This window comes from Chroicocephalus ridibundus, chromosome 8 (genome assembly GCF_963924245.1).
Source record: "Chroicocephalus ridibundus chromosome 8, bChrRid1.1, whole genome shotgun sequence".
Classification (NCBI taxonomy): Eukaryota; Metazoa; Chordata; class Aves; order Charadriiformes; family Laridae; genus Chroicocephalus; species Chroicocephalus ridibundus.
The window spans coordinates 54,567,052-54,583,636 of NC_086291.1; the positions used below are offsets into that span (position 1 = coordinate 54,567,052).

The following is a 16,585-nucleotide window of genomic DNA, read 5'->3' on the forward strand; positions in this document are numbered from 1 at the left end:
AGTACAGTTAATGTCTAAAGAATGTGGCAGCTGGAAGTTGGATAGCTTGAGATTGGTAAAACTCGTATTTAATAAACACATGGATTATTCTGAGCCCGTGTGTATTTGGAATTAACTTTCTAAACCTTTTCTGCTGCCAGGACTTCTTGTGCCGAGTAACCTTCATGGCAGAGGGGAGGTGACGGTGTGAGGAGGTGTCTGTCCCTAAGCCAACACTCCTCTGTGCAGTTGAGTGACCAACAAACAGCACTTAAGGCAGTGCTAAACCTTGACGCTTAGGTGAATGCAACCCGGCGTTTACCTCCTGCGTTACAGCGCTTTGTGGCTTCATTTAGGCTTTCCCTTCTAAGGAAACGCACTCAAATGTATCTTGTATATCCATTTCTCATGTTATCTCTCACTTCTCTTTGTGACTATATGTAGGAAGGGGTGGAATATACATCCCCTTAAGTGTAGCTTCAGTGGCTAAAATTAGCCTTCCAGGGCCACAGTGATCAGAGGTACATTCAGGTAACGAATGCTGTGGATCGCAGTTTGGAACTTGCGGTCTGAGAGCTGAAACCAGCTGTCTGGTATAGAAATTTTTCATCCAGTAGACAAATGTATCGGTTGAATCGATCCGCAGTAACATAAGGCATGGTCTTGGAAACCAAGGATTGTGGTAACTGAAGGCTCGTCTACACATACGTCCTTAGGTTTAATATCAGCACCTGCGGGTGCCCTTACACCGTGTGGAAGAGCTAACCAGCCCTGACTGTTTTTGCAGGAGATGTTTTTGCCGTACCCAGTGATGGTGCCCCTCTCTGTGTGTGGGAGCCTTGGTATTTTCTGCCCTTTTTTTGGCTTCTTACTCCCATTGAGAGGGTAAGTACTATGAATCCTGGCAACCATGCTGGAGTCGAGAAAGGCTGTTAAGGCTGCAGCAGGCTGTCGAGTACCGTCCCTGCACAAGACCGAGTGTATTCAGGTTTCATGGTGCCTTTCCATGCTAGCAATGCTGCGCGTGGTTTCTTCCCTGTGTACTGCTATTAACTTTTATTTTGAAAGTGCTTCCTAATGCTGTAGCTTCGTCTCCTGCCAGTCTGGCTGATACCGCTTGGATTTACACTCATTTTCAGGGACTGCTCTGTCTCCACTTCTGCCATTAGCGTCAGCACAGTGGTAAAATGTTGCTCCTCCAAGTTGTCTCCATTTTCCTGTAAGGGCAGTCCATGCATCATTTGCTATAAAGGTTCTGATAGCTCAGCAAATGTTCGAAGAGGAATTGATGCTCTTCTATGGCAAAAGGCCCAGTGCATAATTTTACATTTACTCAGGATAACGTGGCCTTGGATAACCGAGCCCCAGATTTACTGTTGCAGCATAGAATGTCTGAGGGTTTACCCAGCCTCAACCCCCCCTTTTTTAAATACTGTCATTTAATCCCGACGAGCAGGCACAGGCATGCCTTTGGTTGCCACCAGGCTTTCACTGCCAGCCAGTTTCTGGGTCCTAAACTGACTCATCAGTCAGAAAGATTAATAACTGCTCTGCTGGATGATTTCACTTGTTGTCATGGCACATATCCATTAATGGAAAACAAATATTCTCTGGAAAATGAAACACAGATCGTGGTGTAGTGGCCAGCCAAGTCCTTTTGGCCAGATGCATAAATAAAAGCATATATTAAGTATCAAGAACTTCAGGTTGCTTGCTGCATGGTAGTCTTTAGTTTGGTTGGGTTTCTTTTTCCTCTTTTCAGTATTTCCTTTTTTTTCCTTTTAAAGGGGGGGGGGGGCTGTTTCCCTACGTCTGGAGCTGCAGTGTGAATTTTTTGCTGATGAAGAGTCACTGGGAGGATGTTTTCAGCTGGGTTTTTCTTTTCAGCGGCAATGCCTTTTAGCATCTGCAGGAAGGTTGAGGGTGTGAAGAAAGAAGTGCAGGCGAGCAGCGCAGGAAAGCTTTGCATTACAGCAGCCTGACGTCTTTAAAAAATAAAGAATATCCCCAAGGAGCTTTGGTATGCCAAATGTGTTAGTTAAATTAGTATTGAGTGCTCGTACAGGGCAAGCCTTCAGAAGTGGGAGAACGTGGGGCTCTGAACGCAGCTTCCCTCTCGAAGGCCCCTTTCTGCTCGGGATCTCAAACGGCGCGCACACCATCTGGTGTAATCATGGGAAAGGGGGACGGGGCTTTTTCCCTTCCAGCTCCACTCCTCTCTGTTAAAGATCCCAAAGTTCACTTTCTACAGTGGGACTGGGTTTCTGCTGCGTAGCCTGGGGTAGCAGCACCTGTAAGCTCCCCCCATCCCAGTGCGCTTGGTGGGCTTTGGGTGGGTTTCCAAGGCTGGGGAAGCAACGAGCGCCTGGCTGCGTGGAGGATCTGTGATGGGAGCAGTTCAGTTTAATTAGCGTGAATCCCGTTATGTGTGGCTGATGGGCCCTGCAGTCTGTGCAGGCTGACGTTTGCCTGGCTGGGGAGTACGTTGTGTGGCTCGGGTAGTTTGCCAGGATAAGAACTCAGCAGGGAGTACCTGTGGAGCAGGCTGGGGGGAAAGAAGGGGAAGAAAAGCCTACGAAGAGCAAGTTACTACCAGACCCTGTTAGAAACAGTCACGGGTTTTGCTCAGAATCTTACTTTAATCGCGGCATTCTTTGTTTTATTTCTTTGACCAGGAAGAAATTATTGTTTCAATCAGGAGGAAGTGTATAAATGTTCTTTAAGAACTTTCTACATGGGGAGGAAAGGAGATACTGATTTAAAAACCCCAAACCTTTGTTTTAGGTTTGCTGATACAGATCTGTGTCTGCCTTCCTGATATTTGAGGCAACAGTAAGTGACTTAGGCCCCTTCCAGATATTTAAGTCATTTCTAACAAGTTGGCATTAGTCATCACTACCAAGGGTTCATCCAAAAAAACTTATGGATAAAATGACATCCTTCTTCTTCATCCATTCATGTGGGAAACTGTGGCTGGATTTGGTGTTAGAATAGATTTGAAATTTTTTTTTATTAATATTTTACTTAACAAAATTGTTTTGCATTTTTGGGTTTCACCCAGGATTTTCCAAATAAAAAGAAATTGGAATGGAGTTAAATGAAACTGGAATGGAATTAAATGCTTACTGCTTCCCTTTCCTCCCAGGAACATCTGACTAGAAATAGGTATAACACAGTAATTCAGCTTGTGACGGCTTCAAGCCAGTGTGTCTGTAGCATCCACGTTTGTTGTACCTATATATGTGGATGGTATATGGAGGGATTTAGCATTTATTCCAGGTCTACCTTGAACAGAAGCATTGCATGGGGATTCATTTTTTTAAAATCAATCTCATGCATGTATAATAAATTCCACCCCCTTTCAAACCCACTCATGCACTTGGATTTCTAATGAATAAGCCTGCATATTTATTCATGAAGATTAAACAACTGTACAGATAGAGGCAGCTGGCTGAACTATTTTTTTTTATTTATTTTTTTTTTCTTTAAATCTGCTGACCTCTGATCAGGGGTAAAGAGGAAACCCTCCCTGCTTTGCTTAGGCTGTTTGCAGACTGGGACAGACAAAACGGCTCAGTTGTTTCCTGCTTAGGTACAGAATGTGGTTTCATTGAGTGGGATGCAGAGAAGGGAGGAAGTGAGGCTAAAAATCTCCTGTTTATATTTAAAAAATATACAAAACCCACAAAACAACTTGTTTTAAAGGTTTGCCTTCAGCGCTGTCTTGTTGCAGAGCCCTCAGACATCTGGCCCCTGATTCACACCCCCTGCTATGGCTGTGCCTGGTGGGATGTGACACCCGTCTCTGTTTTCCGCAGGCCCTGTTGCTGTTGGGTGGCATCGCTCTTTCCTGCCTTGCTCTGGACCTGCTCTTTCTCCTGTTCTACTCATTTTGGCTGTGTTGCCGCCATCGGAAGAGCGAAGAACATCTAAATGCTGACTGCTGCTGTACGGCATGGTGTGTCATCATCGCAACCCTGGTGTGCAGGTATGGTCCGTGCCCGAAAAGGGATCTTCCCTGGTACTTGGGGTGGCGTATCCTGTGCGTGCATTTTCACACTGGGTATGCTGTGTCTGTAGTCAGTCAATGTTGGCAGTAATCCCTCTTTCCACTTGGTACATGTATTTTTTAAATATCTGTAATGTATTTTCTTCCTTCCTGCCACTTGCTGAACTGCCTAATGGCTTGAGCAATGTGGAAAGGAATAGCTAATGTCCTGCTCTTGATACTTCGCAAGTGGTGAATCAAGGACACTGTGTCCCCAGATGCTTATCACTTGAATAGGACGGATACAGTTGAAATATTTATCAGGTCTAGATGTAGATTTCTTAGAATCTAGTGTCCAACAAAGAATGACTATGTGGGAGAGTAGGTTAGGAAGAAAGAGGCACAGATTATTCTTTTGGGTTTGGGTGTATTGGTGTTTGACTGGAGAGGACGTTCAGATCTTGCAGCCTGTGTAAGACACTGCTGCGTTTCATTATCTGTACTAATGTGCCATCTCCAAGGGTTGCTAGTAATGCTGCTAGTGTCAGCAACGTTTCATGTTATGACTAAGCAATAGAAGGCCTTTGGAAGGGAGGAGAAAAGAAGGGTTGCCGAAAACAAGAAAAATCAAGTAACTAGTGGAGAACACGGGCAGAAGTTAAAAAGAGAGAACTTTACATTTTGTTTGTTTTCTGGGTTGTGGCTGGTTTGGTTTGGGTTTGTTGGTTTTTTTTTGTCAGCACAGATGAGGATCCCATTTCCTAGAAAGTTAATGATGGGGCATCTGAAAGCAGGGATATGTTTGCAAACTTCTGGAAGGAGCCTTGGACTTAGTTTGTTTTGACTTGGACAGAGCAAATGCTCTGAGCTCTATGGATGTGTGCCCTGAGATTGAGCACCACATTTCTTACCAATTCCGAGCATTGTCCTACTCTTCCCCAAGGCTCCAGGTGGTCTTAGTTGCCCCTCCACAGGGCTGGCAGGTCTGGGAGCAGTCCCTTGTTCAGGAAGGACATACTGAGACGATTGTATTTTGCAGTGTCTCATGGCTCACTTTTTGTATTAACCTGCTGATAGGTGATGGATCTGGTATGTGATCTTTTTGGAGGCGAGCGTGTTCCTTGAAGGCCAGGTTTAGCTATTCAAGGGCTAGATCGTGCTACTAATGCATTTGTGTATTTGTTCTTTCGAGGCACATACTTAAGAGAATAGAAAACCCCTGAAGTACTGGTACAAACACAGCAGAGCAGACATTATGTTGTGAGTTTAGCAGCTGGGGATGGATCTGCCTGTAGAGGCAGGAGCTCAGTGTTGAGGAGGAGAGCTAATGCGCTAGCAAACATTGCCGCCTTTGCAGGGAGCTTGTCTGTGCTTTGCTGACTGCAAATAGGTGCCTGGAATGGAAAGCAAACTAGAAAACAACTTGTGAAGAAGAAATCTCAGCCTCAGTCACCTTTCTCTTTAGTGATCTCAAGAGATTCAGCTGCATCCATTCCAATCCACTGAAAGTGCTGTGGTCCTAACCCTTTCTTACAGAAGCTCTAGCTGATGCTATTTATAGTTGTGCTGCTGCTACAGGCTCTCGTTAGCTATTGTTACGGAGCATATGTGTCCAAGACAGCTGCTCCGAGTGTGATAATTGTTTGTTTTGAGTTGTAGAAAGTGGAGGTATTCTGCACATCTCCCAGAGCCTGCATGAGACAATTTAAAGTTGGAAGGTCAGCGTATAAATTCTGGTAAACTTGATGCGACTCCCAGTCAAGTCTGCAAGCTGGAAAACTGCTTAGATTCCTCAAAGTGTGAACCACTGGTTTCCACCCCTGGTGTACCATTTGTTTTTGCAACTATTAAATGCAGGAGTATCCTTAAAAGTAAGATCCTACCTGAATCTACAGTGATATTGGATGAATATCTGTCTCGACCTTTTTAATTAAGTTTTAAATTTGCACTCTGAGATTGGCTCTGTTGGACGACGGCAGGTTGGTACCATCCCTGGCGAGTGGAGCTGCCGTACAAGTGCTGCCGCTCTCCTGCAAAGCCGAGGTCGGTTTTCTGCCCCTCTGAGAGCAGCTGGTGTGACAGTGCACTTGAACCGGTGCCTCTTTGGCACTCTGTGCTCAGCGTCTGGCTGGGAATGCAGATACGGCTCCTGACACGCAAGGAATCTAATCTGTGCTAGCAGGAAGTCCCAGCTAGATACCAATAGTTAAAGATTAGTCCACTGGATATATCCTATCCTAGCTGTGCGTTACACGTAACAGAAGTGCCAGGCCGGCAGATGCTGTTGTGTTTCGGAGTGATGGGGAATGAGGCTATTGTGAATGTCTGCCTGACGGTAGGCTGACCCGGGAGGGAGTTCGCACCACCGTATGTGAGGGGAGAGAAGGAGCTTGGATGGTGAAGCAGCGAGAGATTCCAAACAGTGGCTGGTCTGGTCTGTCTGAGTACCGTGAAGTGGACTGTTGTCTTCCTAGCTGAGAACTAGTTAACTCTGGTTAAGTCTAGCCATGCCTAGTAGATGCTTGTCTAGGTAGTACTCAATCCCAGAGGGCTGTTTGTACTGTGAATCCTGCTGAGTACTATGGATCACTGTTTCCTGATGACTTGATATTTCCTGCTGAGCGAAAGGGAGAATGCTGAGGCAGCAGGAAGGCGTAACTGGTTAACAGGACCTCTCCAACAAAATGTCTCTCTAATCAGTCTTCCCAGTTGCTCTAGCCACAAAGCTGCAGGAATGATTTGCCTAGACTATTCCTTGAATACTTAGTTCATTTCTACTCCTTACCAGTTTTGATCGGTTTCTGTGTATGGGGAGTTGTCTTATAAATCGTCTCATCCATCAGTTAGGTGACCCCAACTCTCCCAGAAGAGAGCTCAGCTCCGAAGGCGGATAGGAAGCTTCATGGAGAAGGTACCTGAAAAAAATCGGGTCCAAATAGATGGTGAAAACTTGCTTTCTCAAGTGTCAGTAATAGCGCTTTCCTCTGGCGTGAAAGTGCAAGGTGGTAATTAGGCAGACAAATTAACATTCCTCCTGAGAACACGAAGTCTAAAAAGGGCTCTCCTTATGAAGTTCCTGTAATTAAAGCTGACTTGGTGTAGTTAGATTATTCATTTCTAAGGATGTGATGTGAATGGCTAGTGTTCATCTTTTCAGACTGGTGACTGGGTACCCAGAGGGGTTTTCGGTGTGTGTGTCTGCGTGGGTATTACAACGGGAGGATCTCTTCACCAGAAGGCACGTGTATGCTCTCTGGATCAGATTAACACTCTGCTGTTCATATATACTTCGTGTAATTCAGGAAACGTTTTTTTACGGGTCATATTGCAAGCTAATTTGGAATTACACTTGATTATTCTCTTCTGGTTCTTTATCAAGGGGTGTCCTAAGCACACATGATTCTTGCCTATAAACAGCAGGAAAACTGTGCTCCAGACTTAAATTTCTTGAGTCTTGCTGGAGAGTGATACTGAAGTATGTGTACACAAGCTGCAGTGCTTTAAGTCATACTATTGTATCTGGAGGAATACATAGGTATCACGGCATGCTGCTCTTCTGGCTCATGTCATGGAACTCTTGGAAGAGCTGGCATAGCGTACCGTTTCTCTCTAGTGCATTTCTGTGGGTGTGTGCCAGTGACGATGGTGTTAATCTCAGGAGTCCAGCGTTTCCTTAACGCAAGTGAGTTTCCTAAAACTTAGCCAAATGACTGAGTAGCCAAGTGGCATTTTAAATGGACAGCAGGAGCAACTTTTTAAATGGCCCGTGAGGGCGTAGAAGATTGATTTTTAAGATATTTATTCAAAAATACAAGTGAGAAGGAACGCGGGGAGAGATGGGAGTGGTGGAAGCGACAGGAGACTGATACAGGTAGGTTCGGGAGGAAGAACTGAGGACGGGAGGGTGTGGACGCAGGAGGAGAGAGGTGTGTGTGCGCTAGGGAGGGGAGTGCGACAGAAGCCAGAATAGCAGAAGTGGAGATGACTTTCCTATAGAAGCGTCGAAAATGCGTTGGAGTATCTTCCAGAGGGTGCTAGGGTGGAAAAAAGCTGTGTCATTCAGGAACGCTGTTCTTGTATCCACACTGCGTGATAGAAATGAAGGCTTCCCCATTGGGTGATGTTTTTGGCATCCTGTACTGGGAGATGGGTCTGCTGTATCTTAGGCTACAGAGCCTCCCAGGGTTTGTGCGAGAAGCCGTGTGACTTGTCCTGACCTCCAGGCTTAACGCTGTTGGGTTAAGATGACTTGATCTATTTTTACATTAAAAGAATGCACTTAAATAGAAGGAGCCCCTCGGTTTCCCTTTAATCAAATAAAAGGTAGTTAAAACTAGTGCAAATCTCTAAATCTGCTTTAAACAATAGCAACTTATACCAGTGTGTGTAGGCAGGGATTTGAAACAACTGTTGGATTTAGAAGCAGCCAAATGCAAACAGAAAACTAAACAGCAGTGGTTCTCTCCTCTTCCCCCACCAGCAGTTCCCCCGCTGCCTGCCCTTCAGCTCTGCCCCTCCACAGTCCCAGCGTGGGGCCGGGCACCTGCCCCCAGGCTGGGCTTTGGGGATGGTTTCCTTCCCTCTCTACCATGGTAGAAGGGGGAACTGCCACAAAACCGTACAGCTTGCTCCTAGGAGAAAGAATGGCTGCGTTAAGTGGCTCTTGCTGGCACAAGGTGTGAGTGCAGAGCTGGCTTTTGCTGGGCAGTAATGGAATAATTAATGCTTTACGTATAGTTTCCAGTGAATGTGTGATACGCATGTCCAGAGGAATTTGTTACTTGAATTAAGTGGCTTTTACCCCAGTTCCTGTCGCTCGAGTGTTTTCTTTCAGGAGTAGTGACTGTGCCTAGAGGGTTAAGGGCAGCTGAAGCTGCGGTTCGGTTCGTGCAGGGCTGGATGGGACGCCTATGGATGGGACGCCTATGGATGGGACGCCTACGAGGATGGCTGCTGGGGTGGTTCTGCCTTGCATAGGGTAACGACTTTCAAGTCACTTGCCAGTAGCTACTGGCCCTTCATAAATGGTACCTTTGGGTAAACTGGCTAATACACCTAGCTGTGCTGCACCTTTAAGGACGAGATGACTGCTGCTACTTCAGAGTGCTGTTTCTGAGTCTTTTCCACCAAAACAGCGCTATTGTGCTGGGAATACTGAGAGCCAAGCAGCAGGTTTTGGGCACTTACCAAGGCTTTGCTGAAAGAATAGGCTTCTAGTAGCTGTAACAGGCTGAATAAAAACCGCTCGCTAATTAAAGGGGTCAGATCTGCATATTCAATGTCAAGAATGTTCTGGAATTTATTTGGTGTCTATAGGAGAAACAACTGTTAAAGTTTTCTGCTGCTCAGGAGAGTGAAAGGGTCTGTGTGAATTTTTTTGCTCTGATAAAGACAAAGGGGAATTCAGGGCAGAGGTTTGTAATTGCCAGGATGGGATGCTGGGTTGCCTTGTCCTGGGCATAGCTCTGGATCTGGAATCTCCGTAGTTCAAGGGGAGGGGTATGTGTGGGTTTTGTTTGGTTGTTTTTTTGTAATCCCCTCCACCCCTGTGCATCCTAGGCATGCGTTATCAGGCTCTGGTAATAGCTGCAACTAAGGAGGAATGCAGGGGGCTTTTCTAGCTCTAATTATCGGCATCACTTGGATTAGGAAAATGTTTGAGGGACGGTGTTCATGAAGAAAGATGCTGATTTCTTGCATTAACACTAAATATTAAAAGTTACAGACCTGCTGCCTCTCTTTCTGTATATGCGGTAGTCTGACTACTGTCCCTGGAAGACTCTTCAGCGGAGGCTTTTATGGGCCAAGCTCTCTATAATTTATGGAGATTCAATTGTTGGAAAAAGCATGAGGCTGACACAGATTTTCATAGTGGATCCGCTTCCAGTGCGTGATCTTTGCTTCCATCTCATGTATGTATAAGGAGAAAGTAGAAATGCAACCAGGTGAACTGTATTTTTCTGCTCACTTTTTCTGAAATGGAGGAGCCCAGGAAAGCATGGATGGATGCTGTCCTCTTGCAGGAGAGGAGCGAGAGCAGAAACAGTCGTTTGGACTGCAGATTGAAGTATGTGCCAGAGCAAATCTGTGCAAGGGTCTCTTATCTAGGCAAAGCCCACTCTGACCTGCCTGCTTGGGTTCATTTCCAAGCCGGGTGGTGATGGTGCTGAAGAATGCCTAACGTCCTTTAGTGACCCTTCCTATTAAACAAAGGCGCAACGCTTACTTGTCCTGAAAGCTGTTGTTTGGCTTGTTTCCTTCCTCTTTCATTCCTCCTTCAAACCAACTCTGTGAGGGCAGTGCTATAACCCAAGCACGAAGTTGTTGTGAAGAAACTGAAATGTTTCATCCAGAATAACTTTAGATTTACACCAAAACCACCATCACCACCTTCCTTTCCACTACCACAAACACAACCTTGTTCTGAGAACCTTCCCAGAAAAGATCCTGGGTGCTCTGAAGTTAAATAAGACATGAGAATAGGAAATTCATGTCTTAGTAATGTTTGTTTGGGCCTGTAATGCCTTGAGTTTAGTTGTGTGACGCCTTCATAAGTTCTTTCCTCCTCTATTATTAGGAAAAATGGGCTTGGGAAGAGGAACTGTGAGTTCCTGCAGCGTTGTCTTAGTAGAAGAGGTATTGCTGACTTGCATGAGATAATCTCCTGGTTGCAACTCATTTACAGGATCTTCCTCCTTTAAGTGAGGCTTAAGCTAATATGGTGTACTTCATAATTGGGGCAGACTGATATGTGTGGACAGTTATGGCAAATCAGCTGATAGGTGGTAATTTGCTAAGCAGCTGGAGTTGAATTGTATCTGCAAGCTTGAAATTCACTTGCTTTAAAAATAAATAAGCCTTTTGTCCCAGTAAGTTATTAAGCCTTCTTTCCCAGTACTCTAAATCAGTGTGACACAAATGCTTCTAATGGGAAGATAAATCAAGATAGATGATGTTCATAGATGTTTCAGAGTGTAGAGAAGAGGGCATGGATAATGTGTGTGGAGGAACCACCACCATGGGGAAGTAGTCAATGTAAGCTCTTTGTGTCCTTCTTTTTAAAAGATGTCATGAAACAACCTGTATTTCGTGTCCAGAGAAGGCAGTGCCTCCTGGCACAGCAATGGTAGCTCTTGCGGGAGCCACTGGAGAGCCGCTTGGCTGGCTGGATTTCTGGTTGCCAATGCTAGATCTGAACTCTCATTATGGTACCATAAATGAAACATACATATTGAGAAGGGATGGTGTTCCACTGTTTAGCAAGTGGATGCTATGCGAACAATTGGTGGCTGTGTGGAAAACACAGGTAAATGTTTATAGGTGAATTTTTTTAGTGGTTGCTGAGGAGCGTGACTACCCCGGTTTTCTTTGTGACTACCAAGGGTGCTGTAGCAGTAAGCCATGCATTACATAGCTTGCCTCTTAGCTTTAACTCTGCCCTTTCTTGCTTTCTTTCTCTGCAGTGCTGGAATTGCTGTTGGCTTCTATGGGAATGGAGAGACCAGTGATGGTATTCACCGGCTGACGTACTCGCTACGCCATGCAAACCGCACCGTGGCAGGTGTCCAAGACCGGGTAAGCGCCAGGGAGACACACTAGCAAATGGGGAGAGTGGAGCTGAGCAGACTTGCTCAGCACCTCTTCTCTTGAATCTGGCTGTGCCTGTGTCTCCTCTTCTTTTTTGTTAGTCTCCGGGCTTAGAGATGTGCTAAAATTTCCATTAATGGAGTGGTGCTTTCTTCAGCTCTTCTAAAAATACCAGAGCAAACACAGCTTGTTAAATGAAGTCTTCTCTTTGCTAGGTCTAAAAACAGCTTCTGATCAGCTCTCTTCCACACCCGGAAGAGGAGGCAGGCCAAAGCAGGCATGTCTCTTAGTAAAATCTATCATTTTAGTAGAATCAGTTGTTGCTGTGCTACCTCTAATTTCATGGTATCGTTCAGCAACCCTGATGGCTGTGAAATGTGTCCATGTGTTAAAGGCTCGGCTGAGTTGCCATCGTTGGACTACTTGCAAAATCTACTTTATAGATGCTTATAAGTTGCTTTTGAAGGGTAAGCAGTCTGAGCCTCTTAAGATGGAGGACTGGTAATCTGGAAGCTGTCTGTAACTTCCTAGTAAGGATGAATCCTCTTTTACTTCCTTGACTTCCTGTCCTTCAATTATTTTTCTCTTTTTTCTGTTTTTCTTTTTTTTTTCTTTTCTTTTCCTTTTTCTTTACCATACTATAGGTACTAGATACCACAGTGGCCCTGAACCAAACAGTGGAACCAAACTTGCTCATCTTGGAGGAGATGTTCACGAAGCAGACGGACTACCTGCATGTTATCCAGAAACTGCAAGGTCTCTTGGATGATCTGGTCAGGAAAACAACTGAGATCCCCTTTTGGAAGAATGAAGAGCTGTCCCTGGAAGAGCTGGCAATTCAGATTGACCTCTATGACTGGTACAGGTGCGTAGCATGCTGTAGGGTAGCGGTTGTAGCATCTGTTTTGGTCTGTTTTGCAGCAATAACGTGCGTGTTCTGGGTGGCTGAGCCAAAGGCTCTATATATTACTGCAGGTGCTCTTGGCCCTCCCAGCTGACTTGTTTCTTACAGCAAAATTGCATCCAGTTTAAATCAAAATGCATGAAAACAACATTTTTCTTAACTGTGTTTATTACCAGCTGAAGAGGAACTTACTTGCAATGTACAAAATCCATAGCTTGTGTTCTAACAAGCAAGGGAAAAATGAGCCACAGAGATAGCTACTCTTGTGTCTTAACAAGTGCATTGTTGTTGTCTGACACATTAACTGAATAGAGTGGAAAACTGAACTAGTTCCATATGGGAACACCACACCCTTACATTTCTTTTTATTAAACTTCTTCAATAAAAGATTGCATCCAGTGTATTCCACAAAAGAAACCTCTGTCCACACATGTGGAATAACTGAAGCATTTTCTAACAAATGTCTAGGAAGTTCAAGAAGCTGCAATGCCTGTACCTCACTCACCTGGTGGCGTCCAGTTGTGTTCTCAACAACTGTGCGTGCTGTGTTGTGTAAAGTGTTGTGTAAATGCTTTTACCTGCCTTGATTCCAGACCCAGCAAATATCCAGAGCTCTCTGGAGGTTAATCATTAGTGGTGGCTTTTACTTGAAGAAAAGAAGGGCTGTGTTCTTCCCATGAGTCACCCTAGCTTCTTTATCTGTGCCTTTTATACGCCAGTTTTCCTTCGCAGACGATGTGTTGGGTTTTTTTGTTTTGTTTTGTTTTTTCTGCAGGTGGCTGGGGTACCTGGGCCTGCTCCTCTTCCATGTCCTGATATGTTTGCTGGTGCTCTTTGGGCTTATTAGAAACTCCAGGGCCATTCTTATGGGGTAAGTCCTGACCCAGGCGCAGTGCATACAAGAAGGTCAGCTGAATGCAAGTGCTTGCTAGTTTAAACCTCTAGACTCTTGTGAGTTCATTTCAAGAACTTCCGAGACTGAGCAAGTTAAATTTGCCTCTCAGTGTAGAGAGGCACTTTGTCAAGCTCTGTGGATAGGATTAGGGCTACGTGAGAGATGTTCACAGGAGGGTTTTTGAGCTATAAAATGCGATGGTACTTTACTTGTGTCCATTGCTTTTGCGTCGAAGACGAGAAACTCATCTGGGCAGTCTGCCTTTTGCGGGGCAGCATTGGTAGCCTCTTTGCTGGGAGGCAGTAATGTGAACTGTCCCTTAAATTTACAGGCTTTAAAAATCTCCCTTTAATTCTCTACAGCTGTGAAGGCATATGTTAATGGATGATAAGCATTGCATGTGTCTACACACCCTGGTAGCATGCCTTTTGTGTCACGATCTGCTCTTGTTTACCTTTGGCTGTCACACCTGAAGAAATTTTTAAACTGAGAACAAGCAGTGGTTTGTACAGTTACGAGGAGGAGTCTTGTTGCCATGGTACCGCGATATTAATGCGTGTCTATTTCTAAAAAGCACTGCAAATGCTGCCATGCTCAGGCCCCATTACAAGAAAAAAATATTCCTCTCCCGGTCTTGTAGCTTGGTTTAGCTTGGCATATTTGGCAAAGACGCTGGTATCATAAACACAGTGACAGTTTGACAACTGACATGGCCAAGAGTTTATCCTGGTACGTGGTGATGCCGTTAATAATTGGAATGCGTATTCAGGTTTATTATTTGCCAGATGACTTCATACCTGGCAGGTTATACAGACAAAAGTCCAAGTGAATGCACAGATGGTAAACCCAGGGCTTAAATTAGAATCTCATTCTCTGTGAGCCAGAAGTTCATATTAAGGCATTCCCCAAAGGGAGCACATGGCAAGTGTGTCACAGCCAAGGAAGACGGTGAAATGCCAGTTTTAGATCTTCTGGCCAACCAATCAGTTACTGACCCAGTCATCTTCATTTGAAGTAAAACAACAAATATGTCTTATTGAATTGATTACCATGCTCAGTTGGAGGCACCACGCCGTGTCGTCCTTATGTCACAAAACCACAGAACCTTGCTGATCTGTGGCTGGTAATTCTTGCATCCATTTGGAAAAAGCATAATAAAGTCCTTAGCCATCTTATTCCAGAGTGCCGCACGGAGGTCAGACTGGTGAAGCTCCATTACTTCTGCAAGATAACTTACAGATCCATTCACAGAATAGGGGTTGCTCAGGATTAAAAGAAGTTTGTAAACTGAGGTATAAATCTTTTTCTTTTTTTTTAATGTAGGCCCATAGATTTATTTTTTTAAGGCTTTAGTCTTCCATGATGTAGCAGAATGTAGCGGAAAAGAGGTATGTCCCTTCCTTACAGAGATGCTTGTGCTAGGTTTGAATAAAGAATATCTTGGTTATGAACAGGGTTTTGTTTTGTTTTCTTGTGTTTCAAAGCCTGAAGGAAAAAGCATCCCTGAGAGAGCAAGCCAGTGTCCCTTTACTTTGAAGACAGGGATACGTAAAATGAAACTGCTTATTAGTCTGCATCCCCATACCTGAGGGAGCTGAGGAGCACTTTTGCCTAAGTATCTCTAGCACTCACGCTGACAGCAAAGGTGAAGAGCTAATGTGCTGGCTGGGGAGGTGCAAAAGCCTTCCGCCAGCGTGCCGTGCGCTAGCTGCGTGTCACCGAGACCACTGCTCTGTCATTCCTCTGCCTTGACTGCTTGAGAGCAGACACTTCCCACTATTTCTGTCGGTAATGAGGTCCAGCTGTCAGAACAAAACCTTTAAATCTGTGCAGAGATGCGCTCGCGTGGCTGTGGTAGGCACCTGAACTGTTGCTCTGGACTGTCTGCCTGCAGGTGACCGTCTCTCTTCTGGGGCTGTGTGGGGCGCCCAGGTGCTGTTTGGGTGCACGCAGCCTGGAACCAAAGTCAGGTGTCCTAACGCAGGCTGAGGCTCCCTCCCACTGTCTGTAGCTGTGCAGTGCTTACACCTAAACTCATTTATTCTAGAAACAGGATGGATTTGTCCAATTTTGTATCAGTATATTTTGGGGTTTTTTTAATATGCTTTCCTTTGAATATCTTTGGACCAGCATGGGGATGGTGGAAGTGATGGGATTGTAGTCATCCATCTGCCAATCTGCCATCCCTACGGCTACCCCTCTGTCTTTGGCTTTCCTGCTAGAAGCAGAGTAAGACACTGCTTCCACCCTCTTCTTTCCTCTGCGGCCCTAGGGCCAGGTAATGTGGGAACCGACAACTGGACATAAACTTCTCTGATTGCTGCTGTCCCCGTAAAATTGAGTGGTTTATCTGAAGATACAGTGGTTGGTAATTTCTTGGATTTGGTAATTGCTTTGGACTCCAAATAATACATTGTGTGAAAGGATCTGCTTGAAATCAGAGCTTCTACATCTGCCATCTGTCTGTCTCCCACAGGGTGTGCTTGCTTGGGGTGTTTGCCCTGATTGTCAGCTGGGGATCCCTGGGTCTGGAGTTGGCTGTCGCTGTGGTAAGTGGCTCTGATCCAAGTCCCGTTCACCCTTTGCTGCAAGTTTATCTGACAGGAGATTAATGCTACGCTGTGCCTGTTTTATAGCGCATCTTGTCCGAAGTAGCTGTCCTGGCAATTTGCATCTATGAAAAGTACAGAGCTCCTCCTTCCTCCCTGGTGTGGTGCGCTAGCTGGTACTCCAGCACTGCTGCGGTGTGTAAAGCAGCGCTGGTGGGGGGTGACGATGAGAGACTTCAGCCTCTGAAACACCCCCATAGGAGAGTGTTCCCTGATGTTAACCTGGCTCAACTGCTCTTTGATACCGGTGTTCTTTAATACTCCTTTTCCCTTTTGTCTTGCATCTATCTAGGGCTCCAGTGACTTCTGTATTAACCCCGATGCTTATGTCTCCAAAGTGGTCGAAGAGAATGCGGTGCTTAGTGCTGGTAAGTGCTGGGACTGGCTTTGGCACAGGGTACGGCACCTCCAGCTGTCACACGGGAGCGTGGCAGTGGCTGAGAATTCAAGGCATTGTTTGGAACAGAGGAGCGGGATACAGTGGGAAAATCAGATGCGTGTGGAGCTCTGCAAAACCAATGTTCTTCCCAAAGAAGCATTTATACCCTTGTCAGAAGTGCACATCTACGCTTTTCTTTCTCAGAAGAGCCCTCAGAACCTTTCTTCTGTCTTGGCCCTTAAGT

General features: G+C 45.3%; 1 protein-coding gene across 3 annotated transcripts in view; it reads left to right on the plus strand.

Moving 5' to 3' along the window:
• TTYH3 (tweety family member 3) overlaps nt 1-16,585 on the plus strand; it is a 74,663-nt gene that overhangs the window by 36,504 nt on the left and 21,574 nt on the right. For all 3 annotated transcript variants that reach the window (XM_063343078.1, XM_063343076.1, XM_063343077.1), the window contains exons 2-7: nt 3,798-3,967; nt 11,431-11,542; nt 12,199-12,419; nt 13,234-13,329; nt 15,830-15,902; nt 16,255-16,330. In XM_063343078.1, coding sequence (XP_063199148.1) covers nt 3,798-3,967; nt 11,431-11,542; nt 12,199-12,419; nt 13,234-13,329; nt 15,830-15,902; nt 16,255-16,330 — 748 coding nt within the window. The remainder of the gene's footprint in view (nt 1-3,797; nt 3,968-11,430; nt 11,543-12,198; nt 12,420-13,233; nt 13,330-15,829; nt 15,903-16,254; nt 16,331-16,585) is intronic.